The 19,808-nt window shown below is 36.2% G+C and overlaps 1 protein-coding gene across 2 annotated transcripts in view; it reads right to left on the bottom strand.

Annotated features, from left to right (window-relative positions):
- Window positions 1-19,808, bottom strand: part of adam12b (ADAM metallopeptidase domain 12b) — a 120,578-nt gene that overhangs the window by 57,020 nt on the left and 43,750 nt on the right. For both annotated transcript variants that reach the window (XM_051133660.1, XM_051133661.1), the window contains exons 4-10: window positions 15,712-15,790; window positions 11,428-11,504; window positions 8,092-8,278; window positions 5,358-5,423; window positions 4,434-4,505; window positions 4,043-4,212; window positions 2,243-2,327 (exon numbers count right to left, since the gene is read on the bottom strand). In XM_051133660.1, the coding sequence (XP_050989617.1) occupies window positions 2,243-2,327; window positions 4,043-4,212; window positions 4,434-4,505; window positions 5,358-5,423; window positions 8,092-8,278; window positions 11,428-11,504; window positions 15,712-15,790 (736 nt within the window). The remainder of the gene's footprint in view (window positions 1-2,242; window positions 2,328-4,042; window positions 4,213-4,433; window positions 4,506-5,357; window positions 5,424-8,091; window positions 8,279-11,427; window positions 11,505-15,711; window positions 15,791-19,808) is intronic.

Genomic DNA, 19,808 nt, shown 5'->3' with positions numbered 1-19,808 from the left:
TTGTATGGGTCAAAATTATTGATTTTTTTTTTTTCGATTTCAAAAATCATTAGGATATTAAGTAAAGATGCTGTTCCATGAAGATATTTTGTAAATTTCCTACCGTAAATATATTAAAACTTTTTCATGCTTTTTTTAATTACATTTTTTCAATAAAACAACAGTAGCTCCCTCCAAATATCCACCAGTCCTAAACCTTTACAAGTGTTACGTAAAATATGTGATGATTTGCAACCCATTGAAATCTAGGGTGAGGATTTATCCAGATTTCCATCAAATATGCAATTGAAATCACCTCCTAAGAAACCAATGTTTTTGCAGAGCTGATTAAACTTTAGAATCACATGAGACATAAAATTAGGGCAGTCCACATTTGAGACATATATATTGCCTACAGTAATATGTTTTCCAAGAATTAAACCAGAAATCAGCACAAATCTTCCTTCAGAATCATACTCATCATGCTCAAGGATAAACGGAATGTTATTATAAATAAGAATTGCGGTGCCCCTACTATTTGACGTGAATGAGGAAAAGTGTATTTGGCCAACCCACTCTCTTTTCAGCTTCATATGTTCCCTATCGGATAAATGCGTTTCCTGTAATAGCGTATTAATATTTTTATTAATTTGCATCACCAAATATTGTCCTATCCTAACAAACCATACATCACTGGAAAACTTATTTATTCAGCTTTCAGATGATGTATAAATCTCAATTTTAAAAAAAAAACCCTTATGACTGATTTTGTGGTCCAGGGTCACATATATTTAATATATATTTACAGCAGGTAAAATAAGTATTGAACACATCACCATTTTTCCCGGTAAAAATATTTCTAGAGGTGCCGTTGACATTAAATTTGTTTTACCAGATGTCGATAACAACCCAAGCAATCCATACATACAAAATAAAACAAAACAAATAATTTCACAAATTAAGTTATGTGTAATAAAATGGAATGACACGGGGAGTACTGAACTGAAATTTATTTAATAATAATCTATAAAAAAGCCTTTGTAAGCAATGACAGCTTCAAGACGGCTCCTGTATGGAAAAACTAGTCGCATGCATTGCTCAGGTGTGATTTTGGCCCATTCTTCCACAGAGTCTTCAAATCTTGAAGGTTCTGTGGGCCTCTTCTATGAACGCTGATCTTTAGTTCTTATTTTCTATTGGATTCAAGTCAGGTGATTGGCTGGGCCACTCTAGGAGCTTTATTTTCTTTTTCTGAAACCAAATGAGAGTTTCCTTGGCTGTGTTTGGGATCATTATTTTGGTGAAATGTCCACCCTTATTTCATCTTCATCATCCTGGTACTGTAGGTGTTGGGAATGAACCAGCTAATATTAATTTCTGACAGGATTGCTTTCTAAATACTCATAGATTTTCTGCACCTCCCTTTCTTCATTTATTCAATACTCTGTGTCATTCCATTAAATTTCACATAACTTAATTTCTGAACTTGTCTTGTTTTTTTGTATGTATGGATTACTTGGGTTGTTACCGACATCTGGTGAAGAATTCAAGTCAACAGCACCTTTAGAAATATATTTACTGAGACATGGCATAGTACATGGCCTTTTCAGGAAATCCTAAATAAACCAAGAAACCCATGATAAAAAAATGCAGAGGGATTTAGTAGTATTTCTTTGAGTCACCATTGCTTCCTCTGTCTATCAGGCAGTCTAACTTGCTGAGGCAAAAGCCATAAAAAAGTGAATGACTTCAGCTTAAGAAAAAGCACAGTGGTGAAAGCAGTATTACTGATGACTAGTGGGCGCAGGGCAAACATGCAAGAGTCATTGTCTATTGATTGGCTGAAAATACTGGAATTAAAAACAAACAAAAATGTATTTGGTGAATCCGGGCTGGATGGGACAACCTATACCTTGAAGGGAACTCATTATTGATTTACCCTCATGACATTCCAAACCCATATGACTTTTTTCTGGAGCAAAAAAAGCTGCAGGCACATTACAATGTATAGGACTGAGGCTTTCAAGCCTCAGACGTCCTTTTGCATTTATTGAAGCTTTGTCCCTATAGAAAAAAGTATATGTACCAGGTTTGGAATAGCATGAGAGTGATTAATAACAACAGAATTATTATAGAGGGTGAACTATCTCTTTAAATTTCAATGCTTTTAAATCATGAAAGCCTAAAACAGCTGGATGGTTGTGCATCGCAGTGTGAATGTGCTAATTATGGGACACGGAGTGTGTGATGATTTATTTCTCACCATGACAATGCCTCCTGACTGCTCAGCGGTACACATGCTCATGATGGGAGCCATGCCTATTGTGGTGCCCTGGAAGTACACCCCACTGCCATAAGAGAATAAAAATGTGGTTAAATATACGGTGCAAATCTTGCACAGCCAAGTAATGAGACTAAGATTAATACATGGTTCAGAATAACATTCTACCATGCTACGGCACCTGCTGAATTAAACATGCAACCTAGAGCTCTCGTAACAATAATGTAGTATACTGTTTAACATATTTATTGTACCATAATGGTTTCATTTTTCAGAAAACCGTAAGCAGCATTTAATGCAATATAGTGTTTGAAAGTTTGTGGTTGGTGCAATTTTTTTATGTTTTTAAAAGAATTCTCTACTCAAAGGCTGCATTTTAAAAATCTGTTTTCTATTTGAATATATTTTAAAATGCAAATTATTCCTGGCAAAGCAGTGTCACACAATTCTTCTGTATATTCTCATTTGTTAGTATTATTAATGTTGAAAACTTTAAAATTAATGTTTCTTATTTTTGTGGAAAACAAGACCTCTTTTTTTACTCTTTGATGAATGGAAAGTTAAAAAGAACAGCATTTTGTGAAACAGGATTCCTTTTTAACATTATAAAGGTCTTTACAGTCACTTTTCATCAATTTAAAGAATGCTTGCTGAATAAAAGTATAAATTTTACACACTTTGTACACACTTTAAACTTTTGAACGGTACACTCTAAAAAATAAAGGTGCTTCACGATGCCATAGAAGAACAATTCTTGTTTAAATGGTTCCATAAAGGACCTTTAACATCTGAACAACCTTTCTGTTTCACAAAAGGTTCTTTGTGGCAAAAATTTGTGGTAAGAAAAAGATGGTTCTTTAAAGAACCTTTGACTGAATGGTTCTTTGTAGAGCAAAAATGGTTCTTTTATGGCATCGCTGCGAAGAACCTTTTTAAGCACCTTTATTTTTAAGAGTGTAGTGTACTACAGAACATGTGAAGCAATATGTGACCCTAGACCACAAAACCAGTCATAACTAGCATGGGTATATTTGTAGCAATAACCAAAAATACATTGTATGGGTCAAATCAATTTTTCTTTTATGCCAAAAATCATTAGGATATTAAGTAAAGATCATGTTCCATGAAGATATTTTGTCAATTTCCTACTGTAAATATATCAAAACTTAATTTTTGATTAGTAATATGCATTGTTAAGAACTTGGACAACTTTAAAGCAGTTTTCTCAATATTTATATATTTTTTATTTTAAAATTGTTGTATTTCGGCCAAATATTGTCCTATCCTAACAAACCATACATCATCAGAAAGCATATTTATTCAGTATTCATATGATGTATAAATCTCAATTTCAAAAAATGGACCCTTATGACTGGTTTTGTGGTCCAGGGTCACATATGTTCCAAAAACACAGAACACATTTTTGCATTCCACTGCATTGCTTTTCCATTGTTTCAATGTAGGTTGCCAGGTTGACGCATTTGACCATTGCACTCATGTGTGCGTCTTTTGCAGTGTCCTGCACAGCTCAAGTTAAAAGAAGTTAAACTTTTAGAAGACATTTCTCTAGGCCTTTTGTTTTTTCTTGTTCCACTGCCCTGTGTCTAATGTTTTTAACTGCAAAAACACATTCTGTGGGAATGGCACCTACTGTAAGATGTGGATACTACTGAGTTAGCATTAGTTTATTCTGTGGTGTTAGAGTACAAGTTGGTAAAGATTTTGACCCTGGTGCCAAAGTGTGTATATGCGATAATGTGTGTAATACGGGTGTGTTTGTACCTAATAAGCTGGGCATTATCATGTGGCCGCTGCGGCAGCAGTTTAAGCTTTCTCCAGTCCAAAAACTCATGCAGGGTTGTGAAGGGGTCTTGGGTGACTGCACATTTATCAGCATCACTCCACACCTCCAACCCCACCAGAGCTACACGAATGTTCAGCACTCTGTAAAACTGACAGAACACATAATATCAAACCCCTCTATTCCTTAATGATCATCAATCAATTTAACCTAACCTAAAAATACTCAACTTTCTTTCAAAAGAGGTTTCTTTTTCTCAAAATCTCGTCCTTTACCTCAGCAGTCCCACATTCATCTCTGACAATCAGGCCTCTATTTTAGACTTCTAATCAAGCGTTCACATTCATTCGGGTGAAGAATGGCATTTAATACCTTGTCCACGTAATTGGCGATCTCTGCTAGCCTTTGCTTAACCTTCTCCACATCTTTTCCTTGTTTCTGGAACTAAAAAGGGGGAAAAAAGACAAAGGTGAGATGAAAGATATACTCCAACAAGTGAGATCAGAGTCTAGATGGATTTTTAAACAATGCAGGAGTCTCTGAGTGGCTGTCATATGTAGGGGCGTTAGCAGAAGTGTGTCTGACGGCACACTCTTAAGAGCACTTGAAAATGACCGTTACAGCAGGGTACAGGCACTAAACAATAGCAATCAAAGTGAAAAGAAAAAATGTGCTTTTTGGAGATAAGTGTGACAGCCAGATACTTTTGGTCCAGCATTGCTTCCCCTGTGAGATGTTTAAGATTTAACAAATAAATAAACTATGGATAAGCCTTTTTAGTCAAATAGTGTTGCATGGGAACTTAATTAACAGGGATGAAAAACAACACAATCCCTCTGTTCCTCTCTCCCTCACACACACACTTTAATATACAGACAGCTGTGCTGATAACATGATAGCTTTCTTGTTGCCCAGTTTCCTTTTCCCACATCCAGTGTTCACTTTATACACAACACTTCCTGTTTCCTGTCTGATCATTTGGGAGCATTGCCCCACTTCCTGTCAGATCCCACCCTCTATGACCTGCTTTTTTTTTGGTTTGACCTACTAAGGTGAAACAAAGAACCAAAACTTTACCGTAACACAAACACTGCACAGTAGTCAACCAAATACAATTGAGCATTACAGCACATTTCCCTTCATTCTTCTTTCTTTATGAGTCTGATATTAAAGTACTTAGAGTTCAGCCATTTGATTAAGCATGTAAGATGTGATACTGTGATATCTGACTGAAAAAAAAAATTTACTTGTCTTGCACCACAGTCTCTCTCATACCTTTTGTGTTTGTTGTCCTACCTCTCTGTTGTCTGCTACAATGATGAGCTCCACATATTTGGTGGTCTTCTGAACATCCCGTTTATGCTGCCAAACAGAAAAGAGCATGTTACAATATGATAAATGTCTCATTAACAGAAAAATTTACCAAAGGGTCCATCAGAGCATAATGATAGGGATTTTGATTCATCCCAGTTACCTAAAGGGTACCCCTGGGTATTAAGACTTGTATGGCTTAAAGGAGAAGTCCACTTCCAAAACAAAGATTTACAGATAATGTACTCACCCCCTTGTCATCCAAGATGTTCATGTCTTTCTTTCTTCAGTCGTAAAGAATTTGTTTTTTGAGGAAAACATTTCATCAACTTCCAAAATGCAGTTTAAATGCGGCTTCAAACGATCCCAAATGCGGTTGCAAACGATCCCAGCCAAGAAAGAAGGGTCTTATCTAGCGTAACAATCAGTTATTTTAATAAAAATGATACAATTTACATACTTTTTAATGCCAAACACTTGTCTTGCTTTACTCTGCCTGGACTGTTTTTTTTTCTGGTTTATGACGGTTAGGGTATGTCGAAAAACTCCCATCTCATGTTCTCCCTCAACTTCAAAATCGTCCTGTATCGCTGTTTTATCTTTTTTGTGTTTGAGGGTGTTTGATCTTCTTTGCATGTTCACTTTGCAAAGACTGTGTTGGTACTTCTGCAGCCATGTGGGATGATTTTGAAATGATTTTTGAAATTGAGGGAGAAAATACGATCAGAGTTTTTCGACATACCCTAACTGTTTTGAGGCAAAATACACAGAGTTCAGGGAGCGCAAGGCAAGACGAGCGTTTGAGATTTAAAATTTTTTTTTTTTTTTATGAAAATAACCAATAGTTTTGCTAGATAAGATCCTTCTTCCTCGGCTGGGATCGTGTACAACTGCATTTGGGATCGTTTGAAGCCGCATTTAAACTGCATTTTGGAAGTTCAAAATTGGGGCACCATATCAGTCCATTATATGGAGAAAAATGCTGAAACGTTTCCCTCAAAAAACAAAATTTCTTTATGGCTGAAGACAAAGACATGAACATCTTGGATGACAAGGGGGTGAGTACATTATCTGTCAGTTTTTGTTAGAATCATATATTACAGGTTTTGTTGATATTTTAAATTGATGTGAAATGTTTTCTGTTTTCATTTTAATTTCAGGTAACGTTTTAGCATATTCTTTTTTATTGTATGTTTTATATAGCTTTAATTAAATTTTAGTTTTACTTAGTTTGTTAGTACTTAACCCTCTGGGGTCTGAGGGTGTTTTGGGGCCCTGGAGAAGTTTTGACATGCCCTGAGATTTGTGGGGGGGGGAATCTCAGTATCTTAAAAACATATTAATGTCTTAAGTCTGATTACACTTTATTCATCAGAAACTGTGCTACAATAATATGTACATGTTTGTGTTTTTGAGAAAACAAAGTTTATGTGTGGTTAGTTAATCACTAAAACATAAGGCCATAAAACACACACAAAACAATTGTGCACAAGACTTTTGAGAACAGGATGTCGTATTCTAGAGTTTTTGTTACGAAATGACTTTAATTTCAAGTAATGATTTTATTTCAAGTAATGATTTTTTATGGTTTTAGTTTCAGTTAATGATAATAACCCTGCTTGGAGTGACCTTGATCATTATATTTGGACTTCAATTCTAAATCTAAGAAACAAGAAAGTGCAAAGAAGGAGCTCGGACCATCTTGATCTGAGATAATGAGGTGGCTATAAATGTCCACATAACCAAAATTTGTTGTTGGCCATGACACACAGCCAACCGCTGTGGTTAAACCAAGTAATAAATACAAGAAATTTAAAACTGGTGCTTTTGCAATAGCATAGAGGTCACTCAAAAAATTAACAAGATTTTGTATCAACAGATTTTTCACTTGGAAATGGATTGACCCTTTTCTCTTGTTCAGTTCTGCTTTGAGTCTTCAAATTCTAGTTCCTTTAATCAGTCGTTGAAGGCAGGAAAGAAGTCACACATTTTGAGTCTTAAGTGAATGAGAAATATAAGGTGCGGTTTGATTTTGTTCAACTAAAGGATTGATTAAATAAAACTGAGTCGTTTATGAACAAAACACCACGACCACCAAAAATAGCTGATGCCTGAACTAACAACTGACCCCCCTGAACTGTTTTTAACCTTCTTGTCACACTTTCAGCTCTTTTATAACTTTGACTAGCAGTGCTGTAGTCACCATGGTGACAATATCAGGAGTCTTCATCTCCTTTTGATTTATTCTCATCGAATGGACGATGAAATTATCTGTAATCTTTAGATGTGTCTGCAAATATCAGTGCCACCACTGATACAGATCCTAACTGTATTCACTTTATTATATCGATAACATCAGTTTGCCATTATGTTGAGTAATAACAGCATCTTTTATCTGCCGCTATCCTTTTGAATCAATACAATAGCGTCTGAACATCTTATTTAGACAGCTATGTTGTGATAAGAATATCTTCAATGTCAAGACTGTTACGTTGGGATCTTCTGTTAACCTTTGATGTATCGCCGAGCTCTCTAATCTTGTTTTAGCATGCATGGGAAGTGAGGGCAACGACAATCCTCTCATCTGCATTAACAAAGACATCACATGCTGAATGATGCATGTTAATTTTTTCTCAAGACAAAAAAAGTGACACTCTCCAAACAAAACATTGTTGTAATAGCAGCAGAATCGACAGCCGCTGACGGATCGCATTCATACCCTTGTGTTGAATGATTGTGGCAGTCCTCCAGCGCTCATATGGCTGACAGTCGATATGTTGTGTCCGTGTCCACAGGTTCCAGAGGGGAAGTGTAGGTGATGTCCTTCATAAATCACATGGGTGTCATTTGCTGGCTCAAAAGCTGGCTCCACCATCAATGTTTTGTTTTCAAGTATGATGAATCCTCTGTGGATTGAATTCAGATTTAAACTAATTTAAAAAGAGTTGTTATCTACTGAAGCAAAACATATAAACACATACTGGCAAGATAACCAGCAAATTATTTTGTGGTAAATGCTAAAAAAGCATCACTATTAATATTGCTCAAACTTAGCAGTGATGTGTTAAAGTTTGGTTTGGTTAAAGAATAACCTCTCCTGTAAATGACTGTGATACGGAAAAGAACTACAATTTGTGCAGTTTGCTCTTAATTGCATTTTCTTCTTGTTTTCTAAATTAACAATAATGTTTTTGCCAAAACATTTCTTAATTCTGTTCTTATCTTTTTCTCAAGACTGTTCTAAAAACAAAACTTTTTTTAAGAATTTGAATTCATTAAAAGAATGTTCTCAAAAATCCTCATAAATATCCAAGTTGAGATGTTTAATTAATGCATGTCTCTTTAAATGATAATGAGCTACTGCTCACCCCACCCCTCTTCTGTTTTTTGTGTATTTAGTGGTGTGTTGCTATTAAAAACAAAGCTGAAGACTTATGTTCACTTTTTCATCCAACTACAAAACACCTGCATTCCTTAAAAGAAATTGTTGTTATTTTTGCTAAAATGGTGGACAGAATTCTCAGTGCTATCTCATGACCTGTTTGTATGTATTTTATGAGGTGGCTAATTAATACGAATTTATACAACCTACAAATTTGTGACAGGATTTTAGTGACGGGTAGGTTTAGGGGTGGGGATAGGTGTAGGTCAATCGTAAAAATTCATATGTATTGTGCATCTCGTAAAATACGAACGTTTTCGCTAAAATCATATGAATTTGTACGAGTGAGGTCATACAAATTCATACCAATTAGCCACCTTGTAAAATATGTACGAATTACCGTTAGATCGAGCTGGTATATGACTGGCTTGGGGGGGGGGATGCTAATGAGGGACAGTCCATCAGCAGTCGTGGGTGGAGCCTGAGCATTATGACATCATACTGCTCAGAAAATCAAAAAGGCTTGATTATTGGGACTGTTAAGGTTTTTTGAGGTCAATAAAAGGAGTGAATGAATTTTTATCATTGTAGAGTTGTTGTGTCCATGCACTGCTAAGACTCATTTATATGCAAACATCATGTAAAAGTGAATTTTGCATCCACTTGATGTCCACTTTAATATTTTAACATAACACTAGCTACATATAGTAGGACTACACAGTACTATTACTAGGGATGTGCACGAGTACTCTGAAGCGACACCAATTATCGATGATCAGCCATGATTACTTTTTGCTGCAAAAATTAGTCAGTTAGTGATTCTACAAAACCAACTTAAACAGGGAACTCCTTTTTATCTCAGAATTATGACATTTTGACAGCATTCAGCCCATATAAGAGCTCACATTCACAGGATGCATTCATGATGTAAAATGAATGCATCAAACCACTCCATCTTGAGATCTTGAGGCACTAAAACATGGTTCATTAAAAAACGCAACCCCAGAGACTAGGGGGCTCATTTGACTTGTACCAATAAGCAAACACCAAGCAATGCCACTGTAACCACCCAGAACACCTTAGAAATGGCATACAGAAGCAATTACTTAGTTAACAAACAATACCTTAGCATTGTGTCGTTAGGTTAACATGGACAAGCATCACTTACATTTCTTCAGAAAAAAACAAAAACAAATGCAATTAAGCTGTATGGCATAACTTGCAGGTAATTTTCTTGAGGTGCAGGACTCTTTATGCTAGTGTGAAACAAAAGGATGATGTAATGGGGGAGATCATGAAATTAATTTAGTACTGCACTCTGGTTACATGCTGCAGTGACATAGCTGAATAATAGAGATCTAAAATCTGATAATCTAATTCAAATATAATTATATTATTATCAGTATCACCGTAAAATTAAAGGCAGATGACCCCCCCACCATCTAATGAACTCTACAGTCAATAAATCCCATTCTAATAAGTCCATTTATTTGTCTTCGTTCCACTGGGAAATGGGTGGATATGGATTTTTCTGTGGAATGACTGGATTGTATAAAATGTAATTTCTCAACCCAGTTCTATGACCAATAACCCATTACTCACCAGAAAGTGAAATGCATGCGTTTTCAAAATGTGTGAATTTACATTTGTGATATCCTTAATAATATAGCCATGGGTGAAAAAAGACATTTTGAAAGATATCGTTGAGAGATAATTGAATATGAAGGGTGTATGTATAAGAGCCACTGCTACAGAATTAGGTTGCAAGATGAAGTGTGAGTTTTCACTTTGCAATATAATAACAAGATAAAACAGATGAAAATCTGGAGCCATACTGATAGTTCAAAACGACGCTTGCAGAAGGAATGATAATTTAAATTATATCTGATGATACCCTCCCTGCAATTTATAACCAAGCTGCTAATATGAAACCTGAAAGTACTGAGCAGAGACAGTTCAACAGGATTGCAATCTGATCTACAGTATTGCATATTTCAGCATCGGCAGATGTAAAAATTTCCATCTCACACCCCCACACCAGTGCGGATAAAAAGCCAAGATCACATTTACCTCGGCCTTGATTCACAGTAACCTTCTGTGTTCAGATTTGGCCTTAATATCTGCCTACCTGAAAGTCTCCAGGCTTGTGATAATGAAGATAAAGTAAAGACTTTTAGTAGAAGTCTTTGGTAATTACAAGCAGGAGACCTTGGGTTTGCTTCAATCAGTTCATCTTTACCAATTCTGTCGTAAAAGTTGTGCTTTCACAACAAATTTACTGTAGCCACGTTCCTTCTAATTACATTTAACAACATTGCTGAAGTTTTTCATGACATATTAAATGCTTTCAGTCACCTTATGTGCTTATCTTCAAGACAATGAAGCATAGGATGATACTAAAGCTTTTATTGACGTTTAATCTCACGGTTTTATAGGCTCTAAATGAACCTTCACATAGGAAGAGTTGTGAAGTTCACTGGAAACAATATCAAGGCAATAAATGTTTGACAACTTAAGGTCCATAATAGCTTTCCACACTAAAGCTCACATGCTTTAAACTACTTGTTTAAGGAGTTTTAATGACTTTGAAAATTGGAACTCAATACGGTTGAAATTACTGCCTATGGTACATAATGGGATACAGGAACATTATAACGGTAATACAGTGCTTACCTGATACCAGTGCATGTACTGAGGCTGACATCAGAGTGTGTGTATCCTTGGACTTCACCATGATAATAGCAATTCATCTGTATGAAGAAAAGGAAAAATCTTTTCAACTTTATTATTTCAAGTGACAAGTTCAAAGAAATGTACTTGTTCTATTCATGTTGGTTTCATTTGGTTTTGGAAATCTTATACCATTTGCATGAAAAGTTTTACTTGTGCATGTGGTGGAACTAAAAAATGCTTTAAAACTTATTTTTCAATCCACATGACAGTTTACAACCTGACCTGACCTTGTACTATGGTGGCTGAGAGAGCTCAACACACTGCAACTTAAGAAAACCCATTCAAATAGAAAAAGCACCAGCATATTAAGAAAACACCTTTATCAGATTGTGTTGTGAGTATTTGCAGCATGTTTCTGTATTTGGTTGTGCTGTGAGTATTTGCAGTGCATTTCTGTTTTTGGCTGTAATGTGAACATCTGCAGTGTGTTTTTTTGTATTTGGTTGTGTTCCGAGTGTTTGCAGCATGTTTCTGCATTTGGTTGTTTTGTGAGTATTTGCAGTGTGTTTCTGTTTGTGGTTGTGCTGCGAATATTTGCAGTACGTTTCTGTAATTGGTTGTGTTGTGAGCATTAGCAGAGCTTTTCTGTATTTAGCTATGTTGCACGTATTAGCAGCATGTTTCTGTATTTGTTTGTGTTGCGAGGATTCGCAGCGCCTTTCTGTACTTGGATGTATTGTGAGTATTTGAGGCGTGTTTCTGTATTTGGTTGTGTTGCGAGTATTTGTTGTGTGTTTCTATTTATGTTTGAGTTGTGAGTATTTGTAGCGCATTTCTGTATTTGGTTGTATTGTGAGTGTTTGCAGCACGTTTCTGTATTTGGTTGTGTTGCAAGTATTTGCAGCGCCTTTTTGTATTTGTTTGTGTTGTGAGTATTTGCAATGTGTTTCTGTATTTGTTTGTGTTGTGAGTATTTGTAGCATGTTTCTGTATTTGTTTGTGTTGTGAGTATTTTTAGCATGTTTCTGTATTTGGTTGTAATGTGAGTATTTGTAGCGTGTTCTGTATTTGGTTGTTTTGTGAGTATTTGTAGCGTGTTTCTGTATTTGGTTGTGTGGCGAGTATTTGTAGCGTGTTTCTGTATTTGGTTGTGTTGCGAGTATTTGCAGCACATTTCTGTATTAGGTTGTGTTTGCAAGTATTTGTTGCATGTTTCTGTATTTGGTTGTGTTGTGAGTATTTGCAGCGTGTTTCTGTATTGGTTGTGTTGTGAGTATTTGCAGTGCGTTTCTGTATTAGGTTGTGTTACGAGTATTTTTTGCGTGTTTCTGTATTTGGTTGTGTTGTGAGTATTTGCAGTGTGTTTCTGTATTTGTTTGTGTTGCGAGTATTTGCAGCACATTTCTGTATTAGGTTGTGTTGCAAGTATTTGTTGCGTGTTTCTGTATTTGGTTGTGTGGCGAGTATTTGTAGCGTGTTTCTGTATTTGGTTGTGTTGCGAGTATTTGCAGCACATTTCTGTATTAGGTTGTGTTGCAAGTATTTGTTGCGTGTTTCTGTATTTGGTTGTGTTCAGAGTAATTGTAGCGTGTTTCTGTATTTGGTTGTGTGGCGAGTATTTGTAGCGTGTTTCTGTATTTGGTTGTGTTGCGAGTATTTGCAGCACATTTCTGTATTAGGTTGTGTTGCAAGTATTTGTTGCATGTTTCTGTATTTGGTTGTGTTGTGAGTATTTGCAGCGTGTTTCTGTATTGGTTGTGTTGTGAGTATTTGCAGTGCGTTTCCGTATTAGGTTGTGTTACGAGTATTTTTTGCGTGTTTTTGTATTTGGTTGTGTTGTGAGTATTTGCAGTGTGTTTCTGTATTTGTTTGTGTTGCGAGTATTTGCAGCACATTTCTGTATTAGGTTGTGTTGCAAGTATTTGTTGCGTATTTCTGTAATTGGTTGTGTTGCGAGTATTGTTTGTGTGTTTCTGTATTGGTTGTGTTGTGAGTATTTGCAGCGTGTTTCTGTATTAGGTTGTGTTACGAGTATTTTTTGCGTGTTTCTATATTGGTTGTGTTGCGAGTATTTGCAGCATGTTTCTGTAATTGGTTTATTTGCAGAGCTCTCTTGGCCAACGTATTGTCCTGTCATAAAAAAGTCAAATTATCTGACATTTTAGACTTATTGATCTTGACACAGTCATGAGGGTTTGCAGTGGCCCCCTCTATGATTATGTCCTGCATTATGCTATTTGCTCTTATGTATCTTTCTGCATGTTGATCGATGCATTACTTTATTATTATGCAAAAATGATTTTTAATACAGAAATCAGTGTATATTTGAATTGCATTTTTATGTATTTTTGAATAAATTCACTGAATAAAGTCACTGAACCAGGAGCCAGATGTGCAACACAGAAACTTGAATTTTGGCCAGCAGATCAAGTTAAAGTGGGGTTATTTCCGAAATCAATTAACCATAAAATTGGATAATTTAGTAACTGGAACTGAAATCCTGTTCAGGTGCAAGATAATGTTGGTCTAAAGGGATCACGTAGCATAGTGCCACGTAGCAAAAGTCATCTTTAAGCAGCTGCCTGCCGATGAAAGCCACGCATTGCGGTGCCAGTAAGAGTAGTGTCTGCGGGTCTATTTTACAAGGAAACTATTCTCCCCTGTTATGGCTGGCACAAGCCCCCAAAGACCTTTCATGTGGAAATACCAATTGGTAGCCACAGGCTGGACGTCTAACTGCCATCACTCACACAAATGTTCACACACACTCACGCAGGCAGACAAAACCGTTCAAAAACACACCACTCTGTCAAAAGCAATCATCGCTTGATGGCAAAAATTCTTCACATCAGAACTCAGCTGTCTGAGGGAATTTTTGTGGCTACCATTTCCACATCTTTAAGCTTTAACAGCCCAAGAATAGCAAAGAACGTACCAGAAACAGCCATAGATGTAGGATATCTAAACAGCTAGAGCTAAAAATGATGACTGACTAGCTAATGGCCCTGTTAAATAATACACTAGGCCAGCAAAGTGAAATCTGAGACTTCTATTAGTAAAAGCAGGCCATTTTTCTTTCATACTGTCCTGATTTTAAGGATCACCATTAAAACTACTAGGCTGATTTTTCTATGTGTCTACCTCGGATGACAGTTCACACATGGATCTGCTGAGAAATTAGCTTTTTAGGCTGCTTCAGTGGAAAAAAAAAAGTTAAAGGATGAAATCATAATTTTCATATTTCAATATAATATTCGAAAAACAGTTCTTGGAAAGAAAACATAAATCATTTTTATAATCTAACTGCCACCTTTTGAGTCAAAACATTGATATGAAGCAATTTCTCATTGCTGTTCATTTTTTCACTTCTATTTATTCGCATATGATTTTCCATTATAAAACAAATTAAAGCATGTTTCTCCTTTGTGCAAATAAGATTGTCAATCAACTAACTGTTTTATTATCACTGTTTTATCAGCCTTGTCAAGCTGTTTCATCTATTTTTAATGAATTAATCTTTTACAACAGCTCTTTTTTTTCATTCTCAGCTTTACAGACAAAAGATGTTCATGGCTATTTGAACAGGCTTAAACGATTATAAATAAGAGCTAAATATGCCCAGCAGGAATAACATAGTCAAGCCTACACATGTGTGATTGGAAATGAGGGGATGGCAACATGTTGTCAGAGCTGTCAGTTGCGCTTCTTAGCACTAGTCTAATTATAAAAGTACAAAAGACTCAGTAGACAATTCAAATCAGGCCTGACAATAATGTCAACACGCTGTCCTCATGTCAACATCACAGCAAAGATTAATCAGCTTTCTGGGAAGAGGGCCAGTCAGAGAATGCTAGTGCACTAGCCAGTGCAGTTTACTTTTTGAAGATTTTTAAGCATTATATTTGACGACAATATAGGAATAGCGAAACAACTGGTCATTTGTGGTTAAAAATATGTACATTTATATATACATTTTTAGAAAATGACTTATCATTTTGCTAGACAAGACCCTTATTCCTCGGCTGGGATCATGTAGAGCTCTTTGAAGCTGCATTGAAACTACAATTTATACGTTCAACACACTGATCCCCATTGAAGTCCACTATATGCAAAAAATCCTGGAATGTTTTCCTCAAAAACCTTAATTTCTTATCAACTGAAGAAGTTGAATGAGTCACGAAATTTTGATTTTGAAAGTGAACTAATCCTTTAATATCCAATCTATTATCTCACTAGGATGTGTGTATACCAAAAGATAAATGTGTGTGAGACTATTTAACGTACCGTAGAGTTGTGAGCGCTCATGACTGTTTGTCCATCTTCCTTATAATGTGTCTCAGTGTAATGGTTGGCAAACAGGCCGCTAGAAGAGAAAAACACACAAACAAAATATTAAGCACTGCATCAGCATTTTCTCCTCCCAGAAAAATCAATATTTTTTAAAAGGAGAATATTTGGAAGTTTATGGTTTAAAGGAGAAGTCCACTTCCAGAACAAAAATTGACAGATAATGTACTCACCCAAGATGTTCTTGTCATCCAAGATGTTCACGTCTTTCTTTCTTCAGCCGTAAAGAAATTATGTTTTTTGAGGAAAACATTCCAGGATTTTTCTCTGCTATGGTGCCCCGATTTTGAACTTTTAAAATGCAGTTGAAATGCAGCTTCAAACGATACCAAATTCTTCCTAGCCAAGGTAGAAGGGTCTTATCTAGCGAAACGATTGGTTATTTTCATAAAAATAATACAATTTATATACTTTTCAATGTCAAACGCTCGTCTTGTCTTACTCTGCCTGAACTGTTTTTTCTGTTTCATGACAGTTAGAATATGTCGAAAAATTCCCATTTCATGTTCTCCCTGAACTTAAAAATTGTCTTATATCGTTGTTTTACCCTTTTTTTTTGAGGGTGTTTGATCTTCTTTGCATGTTCACTTTGCATAGACTGGGTTGGTACTTCTGCAGCGATGTAGGATGATTTTTAAATAATTTTTGAAGTTGAGAGAGAAAATACGATTGGAGTTTTTTGACATACCCTAACTGTCTTGAGCCAGAATACACAGAGTTCAGGTAGAGCAAGACAAAACGAGTGTTTGAGATTAAAATGTATTTAAATTGTATTAAATGAAAATAACCGGTCGTTTCGCTAGATATAACTCTTCTTCCTCGGCTGGGATCGTTTACAACCGCATTTGGGATCGTTTGAAGCCGCATTTATTTTGGAAGTTCAAAATCAGGGCACCATATCAGTCCATTATATGGAGAAAAATCGTAAAATGTTTAACTCAAAAAACAATTTCTTTACGGCTGAAGAAAAAAAGACATGAACATTTTGAATGACAAGGGGGTGAGTACATTATCTGTACATTTTTGTTCTGGAAGTGTAGTTCTTTAATAGTACATAAAATACATTTCTGAAACATGATATCAAAAGGGCATTTTAAACACTCCTAAAACACTGAAACTTTCACTACTAAAAGCTCACCAAATTTATCTTGTTTATCATCACAAATTTACAGAACAGATTATGGAAGTGTGTCAGACAGTAAGTAGAGAGTAAACTAGCTTTTCTAAGATGCACATAAACAGGAAAAGTGGGGCATGTGTTGTGATCATGGGAAATGATCAACAGATCCACCAGATTAAATGATGACCCACCTAAACATATGCCGATAAATGCAATGGGATTCAAAATCAAAATCGCTTTTTACAAAAACTTACTTCACTATTTTCCAAAATCCTAAAACTTTTTTTCCAGGTTTAAATATTATTTGCAGTCCCACTGTATATAAAAAGTTGGGTTGAGTATGTGCATGTGTGAACAAAGTAGCTTGCAGAAACTCTGGGGAAAAAGACGATTGTGCTTGCAAGCATTGAGAGTGTGTGTTGCTGGCATGTCAAATTCTGCTCAGGCATTGCTGGGAGAGACGACAGAGTGATATGTGACACGAGGCTGACATGATGAAATCCAAATGTAATCACCTGAACATAATAATAAGCAGATCCTCTTAAAAGGCTAGTATGTATATGTATGTGTTTGTGTATGTGTGTGTGCAGTGTTGCATATTCTGAAATCCTTTTAACGTGTTTTGTTGTATGTAAGCAAAATTTAAATCAGCTACCCTACTTTAAATTATATACAAAAACAAAACAAACACACACAAAAAACTCTAGAGACCAGCAGCAGAGTCAAAAACCAAACAAGGGAATTTTTAAAGAATGATTCTTTGTAGCCCAGTTTATTTTAAGCCCAATTTAAATGATTTGTACTTTTTAAAAAAATCAAGTTAATAAGAATTCAGCTGAGTAAAAACTAAAAAGATAATGGGGAATTGTTTTCAAAAAGTACTGTGAAGAAATACCGTGTTACAGAAGCATATTACTACACACATACACACCTTGACACCCCTCAAACTTCTCATATTTCTCCTTTGGGCTAATGCATGGCATAATTATGCCCTTGTATACATACACATTCATCAAATGAACATCACGATACGAAAACAGATCCATTGTTTGTATTCTCTGGGCAAACTTCATTTCGAATTCACCTCATGCACCTGCTTGGTTTAGACCTTGGGCTAACGTATTAGTAAAACACACCAGCTCAGCTCCCTCAAGTACGGGGGCTGCTGCCTCCATGGTCGTCGTGAGAAGAGTCGTTTTTGGTTTAACGTCATTAGGCCATCCTTCAGTAATGACAGCACTCCAGTCCAATTCCCATTCTCCTCGATTTGATCCACATGCCAGTAGAGGAACGGTTCGTTGTTTTGGAAGGAACTTCAAAGCCTCTAGTCGAAAGGCTTTGATGTTCTTGGGGATGAACTGGTGTGACAGCCATCCGAATCCGAATCCCAAACGTGGCGTGACTCCCTCAGTGCCACAGAGCGATGAGCAAGGGAATGTGGGAGTTCGTCCACAGGGAAGTGTGAATCATAAAAGAAACGCTGAACGTGGTGTAATATGCCAATTAGGGTGGACACAAAGGAAAAAGTCCACTAAGTCTGGAGTATGAGACAAGCCTCGAGCGGTCTACACAATATTCGCAAGTTGCAGGCCTTGTAAAAGGTCACTGAAAGCTCAAGACTCTACATGAAAAGAGATGTACATGCAGAACTCCACATGGAAACTCTACAAGCATATAATTTAATTGTGAGGTTAATCTGACAAAGTCACATCGTAAGAAAATAAGCCTGTTTTAATTATGTATTCTATTTTATCATTAAAAATCTTTTTTGTTTTTTGATACACCTAACAATTATGTAAAAAAAAAAAGCAAGCACAAGGTTGCTTTGTGAGATAAAAAAAAAGTCACACTAAGGGCCAGATATTAGTGTCAGAGTGCAATTTCATAAAAGCGCCGATGGGAGCAGAAAACTCTACATTTGATTTACTAACAATGTGCACATTAAAGAACACAGACGCAGACAGATCATTTCCATAATGACCAGCGAAATCTACCAAGAGCAGCACAAATTACTGCCTGCTTTAAGACATGCTTTTTTGGGGCGTTAAATAATGGTGCAAATACCAGTAAGTTGACAACTGCAAACATAAATGATTCACTTTAATACTCTCCTCTCATAAATTTTGTGTCTGAAAGGGAAACTCCTACAAATGCATATTCAATAAGGTCAGGCGCAAAAAGGGGACCAAATATAATGTTGATGTCATTAAATCTCGTTAGAGCATAAAACATGCCACTTCCTGTTGCCAACAGGTGGCGCTATGACTCTAACTGAATATGGTCATAGGCATGTGTTCAAGACAGGACTCTTATCAGACATGTGAATTTTGGTGCAGATCGGACATTGTGTGCCTGAATTATAACAACATCCTGTTTAATGGCGAAACATTGAAGTTTGTCAGGCCGCCATGGACACATCCTTCAATGAAAACTTTAGATCTTTACAATTTACAGCATGAAGAGCTTTAAATTACACTGACCAAATCTGGTGTTGATCTGTTTAAATCTCTAGGAGGAGTTCATTTAAACACAACACCTCAAAATACAAAAAAACAACACAAAATTTGCTGAGAAAATTCGAACTAACAGACTTCCTGTTGGATTTCGGACTTTGTACCGGGGGACTTTTTTTGTAGGTACTGGTGTTTTACATGTGTCTACCGAATTTCGTACATGTACGTGAAATGTAGCTCGAGGGGTACTGTTTAAATTTTATAGGTGGCGCTATTAAGCCTTTTTGCCACCCCCAAAAATTCCCTTTCTGAAATCATCAGATGTAAATTTTCACCACTTTTGGTGTGTATGTGAAGTTTCCTGAATTTTCGAGCAGGTTTAGGTCCTCAAAAATGCAATTCATTTCGGAAAGGAAGAAGAAGAAGGAACTGAGCAATTTCAATAGGATCCTCGTACCATA

The sequence above is a fragment of the Labeo rohita genome, chromosome 17 (genome assembly GCF_022985175.1).
Source record: "Labeo rohita strain BAU-BD-2019 chromosome 17, IGBB_LRoh.1.0, whole genome shotgun sequence".
In the NCBI taxonomy this organism is placed as follows: Eukaryota; Metazoa; Chordata; class Actinopteri; order Cypriniformes; family Cyprinidae; genus Labeo; species Labeo rohita.
This window is presented reverse-complemented; position numbering and strand designations above follow the sequence as displayed.